Below are 23,666 nucleotides of genomic sequence, written 5' to 3'. Positions count from 1 at the left end.
ATGCAGCTACCAGACAAGGAACACAAGGATTGCCGGCCACCAGCAGAAGCTGGAAAAGGCAGGAAGGATTCTACCAAGAGTCCCAGAGGGATCCCGGCCCTGCCAACACCTCGATTTTGGACTTCTGGGCTTCAGAACTGTGAGAATAAATTTTTGTAATTGTAAGCCACCCAGTTTGTGGTACATTATTACAGAAGCCCCAGGAAACTAATATACTGGCCAAATTTTAAGGCTACTCGCTTGATGAAAAAGTAATACTCCTCCAAGTCTGGTTTTGCAGTTCATTCTTTAGGTCAGGAAGTACAATCTGAAACCCCAAAATATGGAGCTTTCAAATCCAGCATCTAACAGACATTCACATGTAAATGATCAGATTCTCACCCTCTTCTGACCTCACTTGTCTGTGGGACAGTTCCATTGTATTTTCTTTTTTTTGTTTTGATTTTTATTTATTTATTTTTTTATACAGCAGGTTCTTATTAGTTATCTATTTTATACATATTAGTGTATATATGTCGACCCCAATCTCCCAATTCATCCCACCACCACCACATAGTATTTTCCTAAAGAAAATATCTTTCTGCAAAATAGCCCTAGGCCCCCAATTCTAAATCCAGACTGTGTCTGAGAAGGACGGTTGGCCTTGTCCTTACCCTCCTCCACCTGTCGGGTCAGCAAGTCCTGAGGCCTCTGCAGTGATGAGATGAGAGTGCCCATCCCTGAGATGGATACGGCCCTGCCCTGGTACCTGTCCCCGCCCCCTCCGCCCCTTGCAGGATGGGGATGGCCCTGAGGTCAGTTGTTTCTTCATTGCTTGCAGTTGGGCTGGTCCTGGCTTCTCGTCCCACCGAAGCCAACAGCAGGCAGGGAAGGAGTCTCCACCACCAAGATGGTCCTGCCCCAGATAAGGCCATCATCAATGCCAGGACTCCAAAAGGTCCCAAGCCCCCAAACCAGCACCTTAGCAACCTGGGGCCAACCACAGCCCTCTCCACAAAGGGATGACGAAACTGTCTCTCGGCGATCCCTGTGCTGGACAAGGTGCTGTCCATCAACTCATTCAGCCACATCCTCACCAAACCTGAGCTCATGTTCTTTCAACCAAAGATGGGGGCTTCCTTTCCAAGGCTGACCTGTGCTCCCCAATTGCCCATAAGTAGAGAAGAATCCCCCTGTCCTTCACCGGGTGGCTCCAGACAGGTCTCAGAAGGGGCAGCTGCCTTGCGCTTTGCTCTCTGGACCTCACTGGATGCGGACCCTGTGACCCCAGACAGAAGAAGGTTGGGAACAGTCCCAGGCCCAGCCGGGCAGTTCCTACGAAGGCAGATGCGTGGTTTGATAGCGAGCGACGCCACCCTGCTCACGGTGCAGCCTGAGGGCTATGACATGCAAAGCCGGCAAGGGACTCAGCTTCCCCGCAGGCCCCCTGAACCCAGCTGAGATGGAGGCAGAGCTGAGTCAGAAACAACTCCGCCTGTCCGTGCAGACGGGTGGGTGAAGCTGAGCTGCGCAGGCTGTAGCGGGGGTTCAGGGAGAGCTTGCAGCTGCCAGCTAACCTTCAGCATGGCACACACCCCGCTGCCCCTTGGCATCTGCAGGGAACTGTTCCAGCTTCCCCCCCAAACCAAAATCCGAGGATGCTCAGTGTAGAATTTGCATATATAACCTACGCACATATACTCCCGTATACTTTATTTATTTATTTTTTGGCCACACTGCGTAGCTTGTGGGATCTTAGTTCCCTGGGGCCCTGGGCAGCGAGAGCTCAGAGTCCTAACCACTGAACCGCCAGGGAATTCCCATCTCCCGTATACTTTAAGTCATCTCTAGCTTCCTTATAATACCTAATACAACGTAAATACTATGTAAATAGTTGCCAGCACATGGCAAATTCAAGTTTTGCATTTTGGAACTTTGTGGAAAATTTTTTTTCGAATATTTTTGATCCATGGTGGATTGAATCTGCTGATACAGAACCCACAGATAGCGAGGGCCGACTCTGTAGTGATATGAGCCCAGATGCTGAGGTCAATCTGCCTGCGTTCAAATCCGACCTCCACCACTTAGTATGACCTTGAGCAGGTTACCTAACCTCTCAGAGCCTCCATGTCCCCATCCATAAAACTGGTGGGCAGGTGTTAATAGTAGTACCTAAAGCAAAGGGCTGTTTTTAGGATAAAATTAGTAAACATATGTGATGTGCTTAAAACGAAAACTAGCCCACGATGAGTTCAGTACAATAGTTATCATTGTTATTATTAATACCAGGAATTCTCTGAAAGTCGGACCTCTGCAAAGTTAACATGAAACCACCCACACAGAAAGGATTCCATGGAAGTCTTGTGTGTCTGACAGGTTATGCTGTCGATAAATTGAGCAAGGTCAAGTTTTACAGTGGCCTCCATCCCAGCAAGATATCTGAATCCACTCACTCAGACTCAAGTTGCTGGTGTGTGTCTCAAATCAAAGGGGACCCAAAATAGTAACTGAAAATTATAACATTCCTTTTACTAATTCATTATTCTACAAACTTCTACCAACTTCCTAATGTGTGTCAGACCCTAGCCTGGCTCTGTGAGGAATGAAAAAAATGAACCAAGCTTCAAAGGCCAGTTGAGATAGAATAAAGATGATCTATTCATGCATCATCTATCCAACCATCATCTATCTGTCCATCCATCTGTCCATCATCCATCCATCCGTCCAGCCATTTAATTTGAAATATCTACTGGCTTCCATTGTATCCATAAGGACAGAGGTTGCCCTAACTCAGTGAAATGACTGGGGGTGTTAGGAAAATGCTCGCCACCCTCCTTCCCCAAATCCTCCCTGATTGGTGCTTGAAATTTCATTATTAAATCTTTATCCCTTAGACTCAAAAATACCTCCTGGGAGGGACAAAATGTTAAACCATTATTAGTCATTTAAACCTTAGAGTTAAAAAAGATCTAAGGGCGGACTTTGATGGCAGGTGGGAGGAGCAAGGATGAGGGTCCTGGGTGGGAGGGCAGGGCTGGAGCGCCAAGCCTAGCCTCCCTGCCTAATTGTCACTAGTGCGGTGACTCCACGTGCCTGAAGAGGCAGGGCAGTGTCTGTCTTCTCACCAAGCACCCTGTTGCTCACAAGTGCTGGAGTTCAAGCAGTATTCAATGAATGAATATTTCCCTGGTGGTCCAGTGGTTAAGACTCCACACTCCCAATGCAGGGGGCCGGGGTTCGATTCCTGGTCAGGGAACTAGATCCCACATGCTGCAACTAAGAGCCCACATGCCACAACTAAAGATCATGCGTGCCGCAACCAAAAGATCCCATGTGCTGCAACTAAGACCTGGGGCAGCCAAATAAATAAATAAATAAAATATTTTTTTAAAACATAAAAAATTTTTAAAAATGAATCGATACCTTTATACTTCAGTTGAGTCACTGAGTGTCCCTGTGACTTTGCCCTCTGGCCCAGGAAGGGCTCTTTTGTCCATCAGGAGCCACAGGCCAGGGCCACCGGCCTGGGAGCTTTCACACTTCAGCCCAGAATAGGAATGAATTGTTCCAGAGAAAATCAAGCTTTAGCAAAAGGGTACAACACATAACATTATGTCCACTTCATTGTTAAATGCAGTATTCCTAAAAATATCATGATATTTTACCAGAATTGGGGGTTTACATTTTCTCTCTCTGCAAGACTGCCCAAGAATACATGATCAATATCAAGAAATCAAAGGCAGTTGTGAATTAAATGTATGACTTGTAGCCAAATCATCCCAAAAGCAAAATTATAAAAATAATTTCAAAAACTCCCAGCATAAAATTATAGGTAATGTGGGTGCATTTTAGTATATAAGATATAGTGGGAAACCTCTAAATAGAAGAGGATCAGGGCCTATGAATGACCCCGAACTAAAGAGGATCTTGTTTAAGACAGTTATTTCCAGAGAAGAGACTAAATAAATAAATAAATAAAACTGTGGATTTGGGTTGTCAATCCTCAATCAGTGATATTTAAGAGACACTTCTGAACCCCTGCTCCAAACGCCCAGCCACAAAATGCTCCCATCTCTGTCATCCCAAGCCCGTTGCCAGGGACACAGGGACGGGCTCGGGTCCACACCCAGGGCCATTCGCCCACACCTGAGTTCCTTCGCTGTGTCTTTTTCTAAGCATCAACCAGAGCCACACAGATTGAGGAGCTGCGGAAGGAACTCAGGAGCCGAGTTGCTGCCCTTAGAGCATCCGTGAGGGAACTGATGAGGAAGGGACAGATGTGTGTGACAAGTTAGTTGTGGTTCTCAGCCATTCTGGATCCCAGCACGGTCCGCAGCACACTGGAAGTAGCTGGAGGCGTCCCAGCATGGCCCAGTTCCCTCGGCCAGCCTTGTGCGCAGTCCTAACTTTCAGAATAACAATCCCAGCCCCACTGGGTTCTCAAGTCATACTTGAACGTCCCCCCAAAGCCACCTTCTTCATGACGTCTCTCATCTCAAACTAATAGCAACCGGTTCCTTTTTCCACCTGTGCCCAGGACCCACCCAGCTCACACTCCCCACGACAGACATCACCCAACCACCCATATCTGCAACTGTAGCCAAAAAACAGTTGCACGTTGATCAAAACTCACTGGCATGCGCCCAGAGCCCCCAGCAGCCTGCAGGGTGAGAAATTCTGCGTTGCTCAATAGAACAAAAATCCAAAGCCGCGTGGAGACAACGGCTGGGTGACCGGCTCAGAGCAGGCTGGCGGCCGGCAGGGCAGCGGGAGGGGATCCGTGGGGGTCATCAGCAGGAATCGGGCGGTCTGCTGGGGGGTCACGAACAAGGATGTGGAGAAACGAGGACACAGAGAGTGGGCCGGCGGGCCGGGCTGGACCGTAGATGGCCTTCAACCCCCGGCTGGGCAGTCCAGGCTTTGTCCTGTCAGTCCAGGAGAGTCACCAGAGGGTGTTTCAGGGAGGACATGATGATGCTCACATATATCAGGCATGTTTCCAAAGTGCAGAGATGACATTTCTGGTTGGTCCTGAATGTCTGCCTTGGCCCAGAGGCCTTATCCTGTGCATGGGGCAGTTGGATGGTTAACTCCTCCAACCAAATGACACGTGTGCCCACGCAGGCCCTTCCCAAAGGACCCAGTAACTGTCTAGTCACTATCTTCTCAAGGGCCCTGGCCTTGAAGCTTCCAGTCGGTGGAAGAGGGAAGACCGGAGGGCAGCAGCATCCCTGGGGAGTCCGTGGGTCACGCCGCCCGGTGCCCAGCCAGTTCCCAGAGCAGCCGGGGACCTGGTGAGGCGGCTGGGTGGTCAGGACCTCTGCATGTGAGTGAGAGGCAAGGCGACAAGTTGGGAGGGTTTGGGGTTGGCCGTCGTTTGTCCGGGCTCTGCGTGCGGGCGGGGGTTCTCCAGGTGGGTGGCATCAACCCCTGCAGAAGGGCACCTGGGCCTCGGGGGTCCTGGGGACCCAGCACCAGGTATGGGGACAGCCAGGCTCCTAACGAGCCAGGAGGGACAGAGTCCAGTTCCTGAGCGTTTGGGCCGAACTCTTTCATCGCTGGCGGGGCCTTGGGCTGGGAGGACTGGATCTGTGGGTGTCACGAGACGGTCAGCTTCGGGCGCTTGCTGTCACCGCCCCTCTGTGCGCTGTGAAGGTCCAGAGCCTCCAGACATGGGAGCCTGGACCCTCCCCCGTATCCTCCCCCCAGCCCTCCCCCTCCCCCCAGCGCACACAGACACTGGAGAAGGGGAGGGGAAGTGATAGATCTCTCTTAGTGAGGGTAAAAAATGGTACCGAAGAGGGGAAATCCCATGCAATCCGATGCGTGAGCTGATCCTTCAACTACCTTGAATCCCACCTCCCCAGCGGCTGCTGCGGGCTTCCCAGAATGAGCGGGAGGGCCTTTGGCTGCACGTTCCCACCGAGAGATTTAATTCCTGCTGCTTTCACGGCCAAAAATCTCTTTGATTTTTTTTTTTTTTTTGATGCGGACCATTTTTTTAAAGTCTTTATTGAATTTGTTACAATACTGCTTCTGTTTTATGTTTTCTGGCTTTTTTGGCCGCGAGGCATGTGGGACCTCAGCTCCCCGACCAGGGATCAAACCCGCACTCCCTGCATTGGAAGGTGAAGTCTCAACCACTGGACCGTCAGGGAAGTCCCAAGGCCAAAAATCTCTTAATCACTAAGTTTAAAGTCTTGGGAAACCAGAGCACAGCCCTGTCATCAAGTTCTCCCAGCATCTCAGCTGCTGGCCTCCTGCCGGGTTGGCTTCAGTGGAGTCGGAACAGATTTATCTCTAATAATGATAAAACTTCAATAGCACACACCTTGCCTTACTGGGTGTCCTTCCTTACAGGGCTTACAGGTTTATACATATATTATCTTAGCATCTTCTAAACAGCTCTGGGAAGCAGCTGTTACGATGTAGATGGCCAAGTGAGTCACATACGGCTAAGCTGTTTGCCCAAAAATCAGTCTGACCGGAAGCCAGCCTCCATTCTTATCTGGCTCCATCTGCTTTGCAAATCTCTAAAGCTTACCGTGCTTCACTTATCCATCTATATAATAGGACCAATGCCTCTTGAGCAGCTGCAGAGAAATCTGTAAAAAGGAGGACACAGTTTCTTCCTTCAGTGCCATGAAAATGTTACTATAAATATTTCCTGCTTTCCAGTTAGTCTTTTTTTAAAGGTCAACAAAATCAAATATATCAAATTTTTTGGTTTTAAAAAATCATTTTCTTGCTTATATCAGAGGATATCTTGCATGACACAGAACAAGAAGTCTAAAAGCCTATTTTCAAGGCTTCTCCTGACGTCTTTTTTAAAACTTCAGACAGTCAATCTTGCCAGTTCAGGAGTGATTCTTGGCACTTTTCAACTCCAACATTCCTCCCTCCAGCTGATCTTCATAATCTTCACTCCGGGGCGAGTCCTTACACTGTCTGCAGGACAAGCGGCTTCCAGAGTCATAGGCTTTTTGCTGGGAAGACGGCAGCCGTGCACAGGAATTTTCCACTGGGGGCTATTTGCTGGGAGGGCGCCCCGAGCTTCCCTAAGAGACCCTCCCCCCGTGGGGTGAAGGCAAGAAGGGAGCAGATGGGACTCCCATACCTCATCCTCTTCTCTCTCTGGGGCTGGGGGCCCCCGCCAAGGTGCAGGGGGGGCCTATGAGCAGAGTCTCTGGGGTGAAGAGCCAAGCCACCCAGAGGCAGCGGTTCACCCCGGACTTGGAGGTACACACACACACCCACACACCTACAGCTTCCCCGGAGCAAGAGAGAAATGGAAGCTGAGATTGAGAACACCAGGTCTGTTTCTGTTGGCCGCCTCTCTTGGGCACAGGAGACCAGCAATAGCTTTGTTTTCCAAAGGCTGCTCCTTGGCAGATATTTACAGAGGCATCTGGGCTACACTTAAATGAAGGAAAGACAAACATATGAAACCATATTTTTCTTTCTGCAGAACACTGCAGAAGTGTCTCTTATTCCTCTCAACGTTCAAATTAGATGTACTCTTTGGTTTAAGGGAGGAAAGTCTCAGCGTCCAGGCTGCTTGGGCCTGCCACCTGCGCGGCCGCATGGGACCCTGGGCTGGGGAAGGCGCCTGCTTGGTTTGATGCTCTGCAGTCGCCATCTTGAAATTCCTAATAATTTTTGAACAAGGGGCCCCATGTTTTCATCTGGCACTGTTTCATCTTCAAGGCTCTCACGAGGGCTTCTGCAAGCTGAAATCTCAGACCTGACCCAATTCATTCTAAACTTCTTAAACGTTTTCAAAACACATACATCAAAGCAGCACTGGCCTCCCTCCAGGACTGACCCCTACCGTGTTCTTGCCACTGCGAGAACACACTCTTTGGAGCCAGGGAGAGTTTTGTTTTCAAGGGCCAGCCAGGAAAATAGAAATGCCCCGTGGGGTAGCTTCTTGGCCGATATTAACACATGAGTTGGGCCGAGTGCCCAAGAGGGACTGAAAGAGGACCCAGCTGGTAAGAACAGGTTTGGGTGGATTGTGAAGCGCTGGGAGGGCAGGAGCCAGATGGCAGAGGGGTGAACAGGGGAACTGCCTCTTTCTAGATGCTTGGCTGTCGAGGAAGAAGTATGGGGGTAGATGGAGGTGCAGGGTCAAGGATGGGTGTGGGACTCGAGCACAGGTACGACGGGTGGATGGAGACGAGGTTCTGACGCAGAGGCAGTGTGAGGGCAAAGGCTTGTGAGCAGATGAGCCCAACCGTCTCCATCTTGGGAGACCCCGGAGAAGGCCCATAGTCAACCAGCAGAGCCAGCCAGCAGAGTAGACGTTGGTACTGTGACTCTTGGCTAAACAGTTTCAAACTGTTTTTTTTGGGGGGGGGGGGGCTGGATTTTGATAAATTTAACTTTGTATTTCTTTTTTCTTTTTTTTTTTGACATTTAATATCTAATTCGTAAGTTTTTTATTTTTATTATTTTTATTTATTTTTATTTTTTTAATGCTATTCTTGTCTGCTTACATTCTTTTAATTTATGTATGTATGTATGTATGTATGGCTTTGTTGGGTCTTCGTTTCTGTGCGAGAGCTTTCTCTAGTTGTGGCAAGCGGGGTCCACTCTTCATCGCGGTGCGCAGGCCTCTCACCATTGCGGCCTCTCGTTGCCGAGCACAGGCTCCAGACGCGCAGGCTCAGTAGTTGTGGCTCACGGGCCCAGTTGCTCCACGGCATGTGGGATCTTCCCAGACCAGGGCTCGAACCTACGTCCCCTGCATTGGCAGGCAGACTCTCAACCACTGCGCCACCAGGGAAGCCCTCTTTTTTCTTTTTAAATAAATTTATTTATTTATTTATTTATTTATTTATTTATTTACTTATTTTTGGCTGTGTTGGGTCTTCGCTGCTGCACGCGGGCTTTCTCTAGTTGTGGCGAGCGGGGGCTATGCTTTGTTGCAGTGCGCGGGCTTCTCATTGCAGTGGCTTCTCTTTGTTGCGGAGCACAGGCCCTAGAGCGTGTGGGCTTCAGTAGTTGTGGCACATGGACTCAGTAGTTGTGGCTCGTGGGCTCTAGAGCACAGGCTCAGTAGTTGTGGCGCACGGGCTTAGTTGTTCCGCGGCATGTGGGATCTTCCCAGACCAGGGCTCAAACCCGTGTCCCCTGCATTGGCAGGCGGATTCTTAACCACTGCACCACCAGGGAAGTCCCTGTATTTCTTTTTTTTTTTTTTTTTTTATTGTCCATTAACAATGTTGTGTTAGTTTCAGGCGTACAGCAAAGTGATTCAGTTATACATATACATGTCTCTATTCTTTTTCAAATTCTTTTCCTATTTAGATTATTACAGAGTGTTGAGCAGAGTTCCCTGTGCTAGACAGTAGGTCCTTGTTAGTTATCTATTCTAAATATAGCAGAAACTCTCTTAAAGCTCCTGATAGGACCTTTACAAGTCACGTCAATTAAGACAGTGGTTCTCAGACCTGGCTGTACATCCAAGTCACCCGGGGGTGTGGGCGGGGCTCCAGAGTCCCCATATGCGGACCCCACCCCAATCAGTGAATTGTGCTCTCTGCGGTGGCTGGGGCATTGGGGTCTTTTTTTTTTTTTTTAAATGGTATCTTATTCTACTTTCTACTCAGGGTTTTCCATACTGTAGGAGGTCAACAACTTTTTTTTTTTTTAATTTTTATATCTACTTTATTTATTTATTTTTGGCTGTGTTGGGTCTTCGGTTCGTGCGAGGGCTTTCTCTAGTTGCAGCAAGTGGGGGCCACTCTTCATCGCGGTGCGCGGGCCTCTCACTATCACGGCCTCTCTTGTTGCGGAGCACAGGCTCCAGACGCGCAGGCTCAGTAGTTGTGGCTCACGGGCCCAGCTGCTCCATGGCATGTGGGATCTTCCCAGACCAGGGCTCGAACCTGTGTCCCCTGCATTAGCAGGCAGATTCTCAACCACTGCGCCACCAGGGAAGCCCATCGGGGTCTTTTTAAAGCTCTCCAAGGGATGCTGACGCATTAGGGGAGTGGACAGCTGCTGAATTCGTGTTCCTTGGCTGGAATACGCAGAGCTGGGGGACCAGGAGGGTGAAACCAGAGCAGAGCTGCCTCCCACCTGGCTGAGGTCCAGCCACCTCTCACACCACCAGGAAGCTCCCCTCCTGCAGAGACCTGCCCCACAATTTATTTGTCCAGTTATCTGGGGTCCCGCATACCAGCATGCAGTGTGTGCATTTCCCGGCTAGGTTCTGGTATGATTCCTCTCCCCTGTGTCTCAGAGTCTATCCTCAAAAGTGCAAAGCTACCATCTTGCATTTCTCTCCTGCTCGACAGAGAAGAACAGGGTGTCGGGGGACAAGGAAAGAGGGTGGCTTTATGAAAAAAACGATGTTGAAGACTGAATTCCGGGAACAATATGTGTATCACACAGCAGTCCTGTGGGTGAAAGACATAAAGGGCAGAACTGAGAGCTAGGCCAAGATTGACTTGACCGTGACTGAGAGGGTACTTAGCAGACATTCAACTTGTGTGCCGTTCCTCTTCTCACCTTCACGGGTGGAAAATAAGTCAGTAATCAGGGCAGTAATCAGGGAGATGTAACCTCTCAAACAATAGTGAAACAATCAGATTACGGACTGTTCTAAGTAATTCATGGTGGTTCCATATCCACGGTGGTCCTTTTCTTCCACCCTCCCCGGTGGTCCCATCCTTTCCCACTGTCTTACTCTACTGCTCACCATTGCCCACCAAGGTCACAGTGACACGTGTCCCAGTCTCCGGCCACCATCTGCTGTCCTTACAGCTCATTCCTTCCTGTCCTCCCTGCCCTCCTCGCCAGCGTCACCCACCATTACACTCACTCCTCTGTGTACACCCCAATCTCCCTTCCACCCTCCCTTCACCATTTCTCCTAGAAAAATCCCCACTGAGTTGAGTCCAGCCCTTTGCCCACTCCGGGGCCATGTGGTCCCGCTGACTGTGCTGGAGAAGGCTGTCCAGCGGCTTGTGGTCACTGAAGCCTCATGACCACTGGCCTCACACGGGCATCTCCTGCTGACCTTGTCTTAGTCCACTGAGCTCCCGTTCTCCGAGGCGACCACAGCATCCCTTCTCTCTCCACTCAAACCTTCAACACCTTCTCCCCCATCTTCCTTCTCAACACATCAGACTGCTTCCTCTTTCCCTGAGAAAATTGGGACAATCCGAGAACATCGCCAAGTGCTCCCTGCCCCGTCCCCCAGGCTCCCCGCATTGGCCTCCTTTCTGCTCCGGTCTGAACTGGCCTCTCCAGGTGGGTGTGTGGGTCCCTCCTGTGCTCTGCTCAAGGACATCTCCTCAACATCGTCAATGTTTCCCTTCCTACCAGATCATTTCCAAAGGCAGGCAAACGTGCTTCGGGTTCTCTCATCTTCAAATCAGCAACAGAACAAAACAAAGATCCTCTCTTGACCACACATCCCATTGGCAGAGGTGCTTAACTATTTTGTTTTTGTTCTTTTGTTGTTGAGGTTGCTGTTGTTTACTGGGCTGTTGTTTGTTTTGCCTTGGATCCCTTTGGCAATCTAGTGAAGCCTATGTATCTCTTCTCCAAACAATGCTTTTATTTATTTATTTTAGTATTTATTTATTTATTTGGCTGCATCGGGTCTTAGTTGCGGCACGCGGGATCTTTGTTGTGGAGTGCGGGCTTCTCTCTAGTTGTGGCTCGCGGGCTCTAGAGCGCCCGGGCTCAGTAGTTGTGGCGCACGGGCTTAGTTGCCCTGCGGCATGTGGGACTTTAGTTCCCTGACCAGGGATCGAACCCGCGTCCCCTGCATTGGAAGGTGGATTCTTTACCACTGGACCACCAGGCAAGTCCCTGAACAATACTTTTAAATGTATAAAATAATATGCAGGGTTATAAAGGAAGCCAATTATATTGAAATACAGTTATCGAAATATTTTAAAATCATTTTGTTCATAGTAACTTATGTGCTTCTCTATCAATGCATTACATTACCAGACCTAGCAGGGGTCTTATAACTACCATAGTTTTGAAATAGCAACGATGGTAAATGATCTTTCCCGGTATCCGCAACACCTGTAAAGCAATGCGAACTATGAGTGATTCCTATCGGTGATCAACTCACAGGCACCGTTAAGATCGCTGTAGGTGGCTGCCTTTATTTCATAACACAAGGACAGGCTTTTCAGGGAGAAGCTGATGAAATAAATCATGCAACTTTTTTTTCTATCCAAGTTGACAGGTACCCTGAATTCTATGGGCCATGGACCCCAGATTAAGAGCCCCCACCCTACAAACTGCTGCCTCATCTCCTGGTTCCCCTTGATGGTCCAAGTCTTTGAAGGAATTCTCTGGGCTCATTATGTCCTGTGCCCCTATCCCGACTCTCTGTTGAAGCCACTCCCATCATTCTGCTGAAACTGAGCTGGTCAAGGTCTCCGATGTCCTTCATGTTGTTAACCATCATTTCCATGCTCAGATGACGTGATTTATCTGATGATTTGACACTCCCTCCAACTTGGATCTCTGTCCTCGCTCACCGCTCTCCCTCTGGGTTGTCTCCTCCCTCCCGGCCACTCCCTGTGGCCCATGGCTGGTTCCTCCTCATCACCCCCATCTCTGATGTTGGAGGGTTCCTGGATCAGTCATCAGGCACCTGTTCCTCTACAGAGGAGTCTACACTCATTCCCTAGGGGCTCTTACCCAGTCTCACAGCTTTCAATCCTGTCTCTTTCTCTTTTTTTTGTTTTGTTTTGTGGGATCTTAGTTCCCCAACCAGGGATTGAACCTGGGCCACGGCAGTGAAAGCACCAACTCCTAACCACTGGACTGCCAGGGAATTCCCTCGATCCTGTCTCTATGTTGTTGAGTCCCAAGTGGACTTCTCCACTTCTGTGCCCTCCCCAAACTCTGCACTTATACATCCAACCACAGTATCCCCTACCCTACTGGGTGGGGACAGCCATCTCAACCAGCAATGTCTAAAACAAGACTCCTCTTGTCTGCCCTCACCCTCCAAACCCAGATTCCTCCCACTTCCCACTGTCTTCACCCTCGATAAATGGCAACTCCATTCTTCCAGTTGCCCAAGACCTTGAGCCATGATTGACCCCTGTCTCTCACACCCCACAGCTAAGCCATCAGCAAACCCTACCTGTCTCACCTCCAGAATGTATCTAGAAACCAACCTCTTCTCAGCATCTACCTTTGTCACTGCCAACATCTCTTACCTGGGTGATCACAGGACTCTCCTATTAGGATCCCTGATTCAGCCCAGGTGTGACCTTGGACAAGTTACTTAACCTCTCTAAGCCTCAGTTTCTCCGTCTGTAAACAAGGACAATGACATGCACATCACAGATTTGTTGAAGGATTAAATAAGTTAGCGCCAGTGGAAACACTTAGCACAGGTCTGGCATATCACAAACACTCAGGACATTTAGCTGTGATTGTTTTTATTCTTATCATTAATAACTCACAGCTTCTGTGCACCTGGGCTTGAAAGGCTAAATTTACAGAGAATGAGCATTAAACATCATTTTTTAGCTGTATTTTATTTAGCATTTGTAAATCTCAGTCTTATGTTTTCATTTGACACATTTTTAGTCACTGCTATATAATCCCAGTTCAGTGCTCAAATAAATCATTTTCACAGGCTTACAAAATCCATCCAATAGTTATCTTATTCATGGAGGTTTCCAGCCCAGCTGAGACAATGTCCTGTTACTTACTTCATTTCTGTTTTGATGTTAAGTCCTAAAGGGAGGTCCCACTGAGCTCTACTGGATTTCCAAGGGAAAGCCTGGGCAACCATCTGAGCTGCCTTATCCAAACCTGCCGGCACCCCAAATTTGGGTTTTTATGGTCTGTGAAACCAAAACATGTTGATTTAAGAAAACCAGACATCCAGCCTGAAAAGGTCTGCCATGTCTCTGGATGCAGCCCAGCCAATTACATACAAAGTGGAGAACTGAGCCCCTCAAACTCTGTGGGGGATCAGTGATTCATACACTTTTCCAATCTGGAGAAGCTGAGTCCATCTGACCACCGTATGGGTTACTTACTGTAGTTGGCACTCGCTCTTGAGTTTTACAGCTACAGAAGGCCTTCCAAATTCCTCTTTCCCTGTGTTCTCTCCCTCTCCCTGGATTCTATCCTCCACACTTTCAGACATGAAGCTGACCAATGCTTTGCTGTTTTCTGTGGCAGACGTGAAGTCATCAGACCATGCTCAGTGCCTGCTCTGGAAGGGAACCCACTTCTCATGTTCAGACATGAGTGTTTTGTTTCTGTTACTCCCCTAGGCACCATTCAGTGATCCCCTGCATTGGTTACTAGGTTGCCATAGCAAGCACCACAGAGTAGTGGCTTTAAAACAATAGAAACGTATTCTCTCACAGTTCTAGGGGCCAGAAGTCCAAAGTCAAGGGGTCAGCAGGGTTGGTTCCTTCTGAGGGGCGTGAGGAAGGATCTGTTCCAGGCTCCTCTCCTAGCTTCTGGTGGCTGCTGGTCCTCCTTGCCACTCCTTGGCCTGTAGCAGCATCACTCCAATCTCTGCCTCCATCTTCATATGGTGTCCTCCCTATGTCTTTGTCTTCACATAACCGTCTTCTCATAAACACACCAGTCTTATCGGTTTAGCGATATACCCTACTCCAGTATGCCCCTCATCTAACTAAAATTACCTCTGCAGTGACCCTATTTCCAAATAATAAGGTCACTTTCTGAGGCATTAGGGGTTATGATCTCAACACACATTTTTGGAGAGACACAATTCAACCCATTGCATCTCTTATATAAAGCCTTCCTAGAGAACACTTTAACTATTAGTCATCTAATCATCATTTAACACTTTTGAAAAAAACCTTACAACCTATGGGGTGTTTTTTGCTTTTCTAATATTTTTCTTGCACAGCAGATTTTTAGTCACCTGTCCCCTGAAAAATGAAAACAACATAGCAAATCTACACAACTATCTTGTCAGAAAAAACACGTATGCAAAGGCACCGGGGTTTTTTATTCAATGAAATTCGATCATTTCATTTTAACATGTTGATCTACTGCATTGTTAATGGATTCTAATGAAATTCTGGTGAGTTGAAATTAGAGAGATAATGCCTCCTGGGAAATGGTTTAGAATTTTTATGGTCGTGGTAACTTAAGCTTGTAGTTTTCACTAAATCAATAGTTTGTTCAATCTCGTTGAGTTGAAAATGGTCTCTGCAAGCACTTAACCACATACCGTGATCTTCATACAGTATTAACACAGGCTTTTTCCCAAACCAGCTCTTGTTATGAAAATAGATTTTTCTTTACTCATCCAAAATAGAGGGGAAGTTTTAACCTATAAGTGTCGTTCTATATGATTTGTACAAGATATCTCACATTGGTTTTCCTGAATAATATTAGCAAGCCCCAACTATCATGGCAGTAATAAGTTAATTATATAGTTATTCTGTCTCTGCCTCTTATGGAAAGACTGCGGTTCTTCCAAACCATGTGTAGATGGCATAGAGGTCCTCATAAATTTAAAATACAGATGCCTGCCAGTCTGAAAAATAACCCAAGGAAAGTTACAGAAAGCTTGGAATAATAATGAAGGAAACTTCATTTTTAGAGCCAAAAAACCCACAGTCCAGGCCCATCCTAAATGAATATGAATGGTTTTTCCAAGGTATTACTTGATCACCTTGTCATAATTCTTATATATTTGTATAAAAAGATGTACTAAAATAGCACCTCTGGAGTATACCTAAGCTTCTAGGAAAGAGATCCACTCGCTTTGTACACTATGAAGAAAACAAGCATCCAACATGTCATTTAGGAATTACTGGTTGGAGTTATTTTATACTGATAGACCATAAAAGTCCTTTTTTTCTTTTCTCCTGTTGGGTAGTGTTGCTAATGTAGCTCATTTAGATGAATCCAAAATCTCCCCTTGAGTTTATCCCTAGTTCCCAAGGTCTAGCATTTATGAAATATCTGAACTACTGATATAATGAGGTGACCAAGGAGGACATTACAGGTTTTGGTTAAATTTTTTATTTTATATTGGAGTATAGTTGATTAATAATATTGTGTTAGTTTCAGGTGTACAGCAAAGTGATTCAGTTATACATATACATGTATCTATTCTTTTTCAAATTCTTTTCCCATTTAGATTATTACAGAGTATTGAGCAGAGTTCCCAGCGCTATAGAGTAGACCCTTGTTGGTCATCTTTTTTAAATATAGCAGTGTATACATGTCAATCCCAAACTCCCAATCTATCCCTCTCAGCATTACAATTTTTTTGAAACCAGACATTTCTTCATTGCTGAACATCAAAGTTGAGGCAACTCTGCATTCTTTCAAAGTCCAATGACCATCTTCCTTAAAAGGCAGCTCTTCATTTTTCCGATAAAGCTCTAGGAAACAAAGTCCAAGCTGTCATCCACAGTTGATCCACATGTGTCAGGAGGCCGTGGGGCAGCCATACATGGGAGGCCCATTCCCAACCGGCTCTAAATCCACTCCGACTGCAGGCTGGTCAGAAGCTGAAATGAGGTTCGGGAGGCCAACATCATCCAACTCTTCTGCCCAGGTGGTTGTGGGTATAGAACCTTCCACACACCTGGCTGGGGCCCTGTCTCTCAGGTACAACTTGCTCCTGCCCAGGGCTGACATTCCCTTCAGCAGTGCGTGTGGAAAAGACAAAGGACACACGTGTCCGTAGCAGAGCTCTTCATAGTAGGGGCCGAGGGACACGGGGCAGTAGAGAAGTAGGAGTAGGGGCCGGGCAAACAGCCCATCTGTCCCTCATCCCGGTGAGGCACTCCCCACCGGTCACTGCTGTTGAAATGATGCCTAATTCAGAGGCAAAGCTCCAAAGTTGACACAGCTGGGGTCCAGGCAGGCTGGGAGAAAATCCACCATGTGCTCTGGGTTCCTGCCTCGTGTTCTTTGTTTTGTTTTGTTTGTTTTGAATTCCTTCCTTTAAAAAAATGTAGCTCATGGACAACAGAGGAAGGAGACAACATAAAAGTTTATATGGAAAAAAAAAACCCCTCGCCTTTCAGATCTGGTGCTCATAAAACCAGATCCAGTGTAAGGGGCGACAGCAGCCCTGGTGCTTTTCACAGCTGCCCTTCACAGATTTTCACATTAGTTTACAGCCCTGGGGTTTGCTGAGACTCTACTGGGGGCACATCAGAGCATCTTGCTGGCCGTCCTATTTGTGCTCATTCAACCCTCCCCAAAATCTAAATTATCTTTTTTTTTTTTTTTAATCAACCCTATCTCATCACTGCTCCATTAAACCTGCAACAGATTTCCATCCTCTAAGTCCACTTGCCAAAGTGATTTGACTTTAAGCTGTCCTTTGGCAGAGTCGGGGGAGGATGTCTCCAGTCAAATAAGCTTAGGAGATGCCACACGCGAGACTTTTCTGGGAGATTCCCAGTTATGTTTGCATATTACCAGCGATGAGAAGTCCTACAGTTAGTTACCAGATCTTCTCCAACCTAGCTGGCATTTCTGTCTTCCACGAGACTTCCTGCCAGCACGGCATCCTGAGAAGCAGCCACTGGGAAGGACTGCCCGAAATCCTGCTCACAGGTGTGACAGCCACATACTGCCCACCCAGGAGCGTGCTTTGGGGGCTCTGTGAACCCAAACGCAAGGCCCGATGTCTGTTCCTGCAATGCGTCGTCTTGTTACACACAGCCCCACCCACCCCGCCTGTCGAGGTCTTTTTGGAACCTGATTCTTAGAACCATATTTGTCTTGGACGCACATCTCTGTAGCAAATGTTTCCACGAGCACACGCACGTCTGCAGGAAAAGGGCAGCCCGTGGACGAAGCCAACTGCAGGCCAGCTGGACCCTCCACACGCTGCCCCTCCTGGAGGCCATGCTTGGGCAAGTTCCTTCCGAAGCATCAGCGATGAGTTTTATGTGGTTTCCAAGGAGATTCGCTGGCTTGAGGTTGTTTTTCCGTCGAAGGGCCCCAAAGTGAAAAGTGGTTGCTGGGAAGTTGAATTATGACCTAACACCAGTAGCAGCTGCTGGTAACTAGGGGGAAAGGGGTGGGGGGCTGGGGGCTGGGAGTTGGGGGCTCATTAACACTCACTTCTTAAATTAGCAAATCCTTCAAGCACAAGTTTAAATATAGCAACCTAATGGTTTCTAAAATTAGCAGTCGTTGCTCTCCATAAATATTTAGACATCCAATAAACTTCTGGTCCACTTCCCTAGACTAATGGGGTCAGCAGGCTTAGCTTTTATGCCGCATTCTTTAGGCTCAGTGGGCTTAATGATTGACCTTGACAAGCAAGAGCTGTGAGGAGCCTCAGAAGGCCCTGGCCAGGGACAGACAGCGGGGCCACCAGGCTGGAGGTGGCCTTCAGGCGTTACTGAAAGGATCTCAGAGGCCACCTGGAGAAATCCACAGCTCCAGGCTCCCTGGAGGAACTGACCGTCCTGGTTTGCCTGGGACTGTCCCAATTTCAGCACTGAAAGTCCGTCACCCTGGCCACCTGAACCACTGTAAAAGGACATCTTCCGGGGGGGAGAGTCAACTCCCCCAGGATACACCGAGGACACCACCCCTAGGCCCTCACGCTAACTTCAGTCCTACTGCGTTCAGAAAGGAAGACTTAAACCGGGGAAAATACTAGCCAGGCCAGAAAAAGAACTTTCACCCCTGCACCCAGTTTCCCCACGTGGAAAGCAGAGGAGGTAACAGCTGCTGCTTCACTGGGTAACTGTGGGGAATAAACTGGGAGGCGTGTGTGAGCGCTCAGCCCAGGGCCGAGCACCATTCAGGCCCAGTAAATCGGCGCTTTCGGTGTCAGCTCTGCTCGGGTGCCCAGTGCATCCAGGAGGTGGGTGGCGGCAGCTCTGGCGCCGCACATCAGAGCGGCACCCTCTGTGGGCCCCGCCGCCTGCCCAGCGGTGACCACAGGACAGTTGCCCCTCCCTGGGCAGCAGGGACTGTGGGGTCTCCCCCCGCTGCCCCGCCCCGCAAGCCCAGCACCTGCACTGAGTGCTTGCTGAATGGAGGGAAGAAGGCTTCCTAAGGAAAGCCAGCTTCGCAAGACGCCTGTGGCCGATCAGCTCGAGGTGTGAGTGAAGAACACAGGGTCCTGAGCAAACAGTCATTTTTAACATCAGCAAAACCCCCGACCTCGTCCCCCCCCCAGACCACTGATGTCCTGTCCAGCACCACGCTGTCTCACCGTTATCTCGTTTGTCTGTTAAGCAGGACAGATCTAAAGATCATCTCCAACAATGCTAAGACGTGCAGGTGTAGATTTTTAAATCCAGCAAGATGATCGTAGAGGCCTCCAATGGAAGCATCACCTGTTACTAACCAAATCCTTCATCGTGATTTAGTGGGAGATTTCTTTACAGCGGACCCAGGATTAAAGCCAAGAGGGCCTGGGGCACCCCAAAAACAGCTCGCAAGAGAATCTGCATTGGGCGACGCCCTCCTGGCCCACTTTGGCTCCCTGCAGCCTTCCTGCGCTTAACTGCAGAACACTGCTCTGAGAAAGAAGGAAGAAGCGGGTTTTGCCTTCCGAACGCTCACCAGTTTGGGTCGCTGAAGTGACTTGGCACCAGCAGAGAAGCTTCCCTTTTCCTCCCTTCAGAATCAGAAGACACTCTGCGGCCATGAAGTCCAGCTCCCTTGTTTTAAAGACAGAGATGCCCCGAGTCAGGCAGAGGGTGGGATTCTCTTCTTTTGCCCCTTACTCTGCTCCCGGCAGGAGAGAGGAGCTGGTGGTTTCCACTCGGGCAGTTCTGGTCTCCCTCCCTTTTTCCCTTCCTTCCTCTCTCCCTTCCATCCTCCTTTCCTCCCTCCCCCACTCCCTGCCTCTCTCCTCCCTCCCTCCCAATATTTCCCGAGTATCCCCGATACGCCTGGCACTACATACCACGTACGTGCTGGGTCCTTTTCCCCAAGAAGTGTGTGAGATTTTGCCATGGTTACAATGTTCAGTAGCAGCCTGTCTTGTAATAAGCCCACCCCTCTTCAGAGCGGTGTGAGAGGAGGTACCCTGCCCGCAGGGGAGGGTCACTGGTTTGTGGTCCTGGCTGCAGCGCCTAAGAAGCTGATGACCTTGGTCATTCCTCTCCCCTGGCGTCAGTGGATAATCTCTAAGGTCACATCTGGGATTCTGGGAGGCGGCGTCTGACCCGCCTATGGTGCCAAACCCCCTCCTATGAGCACATAGGGAAGTCTCCCACTTTCAGAAAATGTTTCCTCCTGACAGGCAGTCTGAGCTATTTTCTAAGTCATAAGCGGCACATTTGTTGATTTAACAACCTTAGTGGTCACTGATCGGCAGAATGAAGTGAGATTCAAACGCAGCAGAGTTCGAGGGCAGACACAAGACAGAACTTCCCACGTGGGGTTGCTAAGTACTGAGAGAAGTGGGGTCTCTGGAGGGTCCTTCCCTGGGGTCCCGGGAAAGCACAGCCCAGCCAGATGTGGGCTGTCACCCCTTCTAGCTCTGGCCTTCCAGGGAAAGTGTCTTTGGCGAGCCGCTTATTCGTTCACCCAATCAAGTCTCAGAAACTATTTTTAAAAACATGTTAATCGTGGCACCAACCGCCTATGGAAATGGCCGTTTCGGTGGCAGAAATAGATGCATCGAGATAATCTTTAACCCGTTTCCTCTCCCCCCGCCCCGCCTCCCGGCTTCATTAGGACTCCTGCGGGCGGCTGAGCGAGGGGCAACCGCCAGCAAGGTCATGGGCAGCGCGGCCGTGCAGCTGCTGGGCTTCCTGCTCAGCTTCCTGGGCCTGGTCGGCACGCTCATCACCACCATCCTGCCGCACTGGCGCCGGACGGCGCACGTGGGCACCAACATCCTGACGGCCGTGTCCTACCTGAAGGGGCTGTGGATGGAGTGCGTGTGGCACAGCACGGGCATCTACCAGTGCCAGATCTACCGCTCGCTGCTGGCGCTGCCCCGCGACCTGCAGGCGGCCCGCGCGCTCATGGTCATCTCCTGCCTGCTGTCGGGCGTGGCCTGCGCCTGCGCCGTGGTCGGCATGAAGTGCACGCGCTGCGCCAAGGGCACGCCTGCCAAGCCCGCGTTCGCCGTGCTGGGCGGCGTGCTCTTCCTCCTGGCCGGCCTGCTCTGCATGGTCGCCGTGTCCTGGACCACCCACGACGTGGTGCAGAACTTCTACAACCCGCTGCTGCCCAGCGGCATGAAGTTCGAGATCGGGCAGGCCCTGTACCTCGGCTTCATCTCCTCGTCCCTGTCGCTCATCGGCGGCACGCTGCTCTGCCTGTCCTGCCAGGACGAGGCGCCCTCCAGGCCCTACCAGGCTCAGCCCCGGGCCGGCACGGCCACCGCGCCCGCCTACCGGCCACCCGACGCCTACAAGGACAATCGGGCCCCCTCGGCCACCTCGGCCTGGCACAGCGGGTACAGGCTGAACGACTATGTGTGAGTCCCCACGGCCTGGCCCTCCCCAGGCCCCCGAGAGGCGCCCGGGACCCAGACTGCCGACCGCTTCAAGGTCCGGGCACCAAGTTTACTTCTGGGCTGCTTTGGTGTCCAAAGGAATAATGTGAACCTGAGGAAAATGGGCTTAGGATGCAGGGAAGGCGGGGAAATAAGATGAGGAGAAAAGCTCTACATACCAAAGACTAAAAAAAAAAAAAAAATCCTGTTTTTGTATTTATTATATGTATTTATGTGGGTGATTTAATGACAGCTGAATAAAAAGCAACTTGGGAGTTTGGTCAGTGGGGTTTGTTTGCAAGCCAGGAATAAACCTTTTGGATGCGGTTGTCTCTGAAACTGACAATATCCGTGTCTGTTTGCAGACCCTGATTCTGTCTGCGAAGATGCTGGTAGCCATAGTCAGCAGGCCTCCGGGCTCTGCCCACACGGGACAGGAGAATCACAGGAGGGCTGGGCTGATGTTCATCCGAAAGGCGCCTGAGCGGCATCACCAAAAACGGTCGCCCTGTCCTGGCCCGATCTCAGAGGCAAGGCAGGAGGTGCAGGGCTTCCTTGAAAGAAAGATAATTGCCGTAAACCACAAAAGAAGGACAATGTCATTTTCTACCGGGAAGCAGTCGGCCCGCACTAGTAAGGCAGCAAAAGTCAGAAGGAAAAAAAAGGCAAAGTGAAACACGCCTGTTCACTTGGCTTTCCAGGCATTGGCAAGAGGCCCAGTTAGGAAGGCTGCTCACCCCAAGCACAGAATGTCACTGGCGTCTTTCCTGGGAACAGAAGTATGATGGCAGCTGACATCAGAGCAGGTACAAGGGCTGCTGACTGCTTTTTTAGCTGGAAAGAACTGCTGCGAGGGCCAGGTGAGGCCTGACCTCTTTAAGGACACTGAATTTGCTTTCGGGGCTGTGATCTAAATCACACACACACACACACACACACACACACACGCACACACGCTGCTCCCCCGTTAGCCCAGGGAGACTGCTCATGCCTCTGCCCCAGCCTCAAGCTGTGAACACGGAAGGAAATAGCCTGCCGTGTGGAAGGGCTGAGTCTGAGGTCTGTTACGTGAAGCCCCACCATCCTCAAGGGGTCTTAGAATAGGGCCACCAGGGCTCCATCCGTCACTGTCCGCAGGGAAGCGAGCCACAGAGGGTCAGCCACACGTGGCTGGGCTTACTGGCGTGGCGTGGCGTGGCCTGGTGAGACTCTGGCCCCAGGATCAGGGAGGTAGAAGGGGAGGCTCCCGGGCAAGGATTAGGAGGCCAGACGGACCTCAGCCCTGCAACTCTGGATCCAGCAAGGCTGGAAGTTGCTCGATGCTCCCCTGACTTCATGCCTCCTCCTGACCGGGTCCTCCGGGCCACCGAGATGGTGACAAGAAGCCCAGCTGCCACGTGCTTCCCATGTAGGCAGAGGCTCTCACCAGTAATGTCCATACACCCCACGATCCTCTTCTGATTCCTTTAAGCCTCACCAGTTACACCTAATAAACTGCACCATTGATGAGATCTAGCAACAGGAGACTCTTCTATCAACATTGAAAAGTCAGGGTTTAAGGAACAATCCTACACATACATATTTCTTTTCTATTTTGTGCTGACCTCTAGACCGCAAGCAACAGGGGCCGCTTCTGTTTGGAAGGAGGGGGTACCACACATTTTAGCCTCTATCTAGCCCCGCAGAAGCTAAGAGGGCTGGGATGTGCCATCCTATTTAGGTCAGGGATTTAGATCAGAAAGGTCATCATTTATTTATGATGAAACAAGCAATTTTAACCTACTCTTTAAATTATAAAAACAAATCTGAATCTATAAAGAAGAGAAACAAAATCTTCTTAAGACGAAATGATATTCTGTCAGTCCTTACTTGATGGTCACAATCTAGAATGTGTTTAGTGAAGTTATTCTAGTTAATAGACCGATTACAAATTTAAAGGTAAAATAGCTTTTTAAAATTCGAAGTATAGTTGATTTACAATATTTTATTAGTTTCAGGTGTCTAGCAAAGTGATTCAGTTATATTTTTTTCAGATTATTTTCCATTATAGGTTATTACAAGATATTGAACATAGTTCCCTGTGCTATACAGTAAATCCTTGTTGCTGATCTATTTTATGTATCGTAGTTTGTATCTGTTAACCCCAAACTCCTAATTTGTCTCCCCCCTTCCCTTTGATAACCATAAGTTTGTTTTCTATGTCTGTGAGTCTGTATTGTATATAGATTTGTTTGTATTATTTTTTTAGATT

At 49.2% G+C, this 23,666-nt stretch overlaps 1 protein-coding gene across 2 annotated transcripts; it reads left to right on the top strand.

Moving 5' to 3' along the window:
* Window positions 1-3,408: 3,408 nt before the first annotated feature.
* Window positions 3,409-23,287, top strand: CLDN14 (claudin 14). Of its 2 annotated transcripts, XM_036851823.1 has the most exons (2): window positions 3,409-5,305; window positions 20,647-23,287. In XM_036851823.1, exon 2 carries the CDS (start codon window positions 20,691-20,693, stop codon window positions 21,399-21,401), a length of 711 nt encoding a protein of 236 aa, XP_036707718.1. In that variant the 5' UTR covers window positions 3,409-5,305; window positions 20,647-20,690; the 3' UTR covers window positions 21,402-23,287. The 2 variants fall into 2 exon arrangements, with proteins under 2 accessions (XP_036707718.1, XP_036707717.1); XM_036851822.1 differs by lacking the exon at window positions 3,409-5,305 and having other exon boundaries at window positions 20,278-23,287.
* Window positions 23,288-23,666: the final 379 nt, after the last annotated feature.

Source organism: Balaenoptera musculus, chromosome 4 (genome assembly GCF_009873245.2).
Source record: "Balaenoptera musculus isolate JJ_BM4_2016_0621 chromosome 4, mBalMus1.pri.v3, whole genome shotgun sequence".
NCBI lineage: Eukaryota > Metazoa > Chordata > Mammalia > Artiodactyla > Balaenopteridae > Balaenoptera > Balaenoptera musculus.
The sequence above is the reverse complement of the archived record's forward strand: the minus strand, read 5'-3'. Positions and strand labels throughout refer to the sequence as shown.

Excerpts from the sequence above, each read along its gene's own strand:
- CLDN14 (XM_036851822.1), top strand. The coding sequence starts at position 20,529 with ATGTTAATCGTGGCACCAACCGCCTATGGAAATGGCCGTTTCGGTGGC.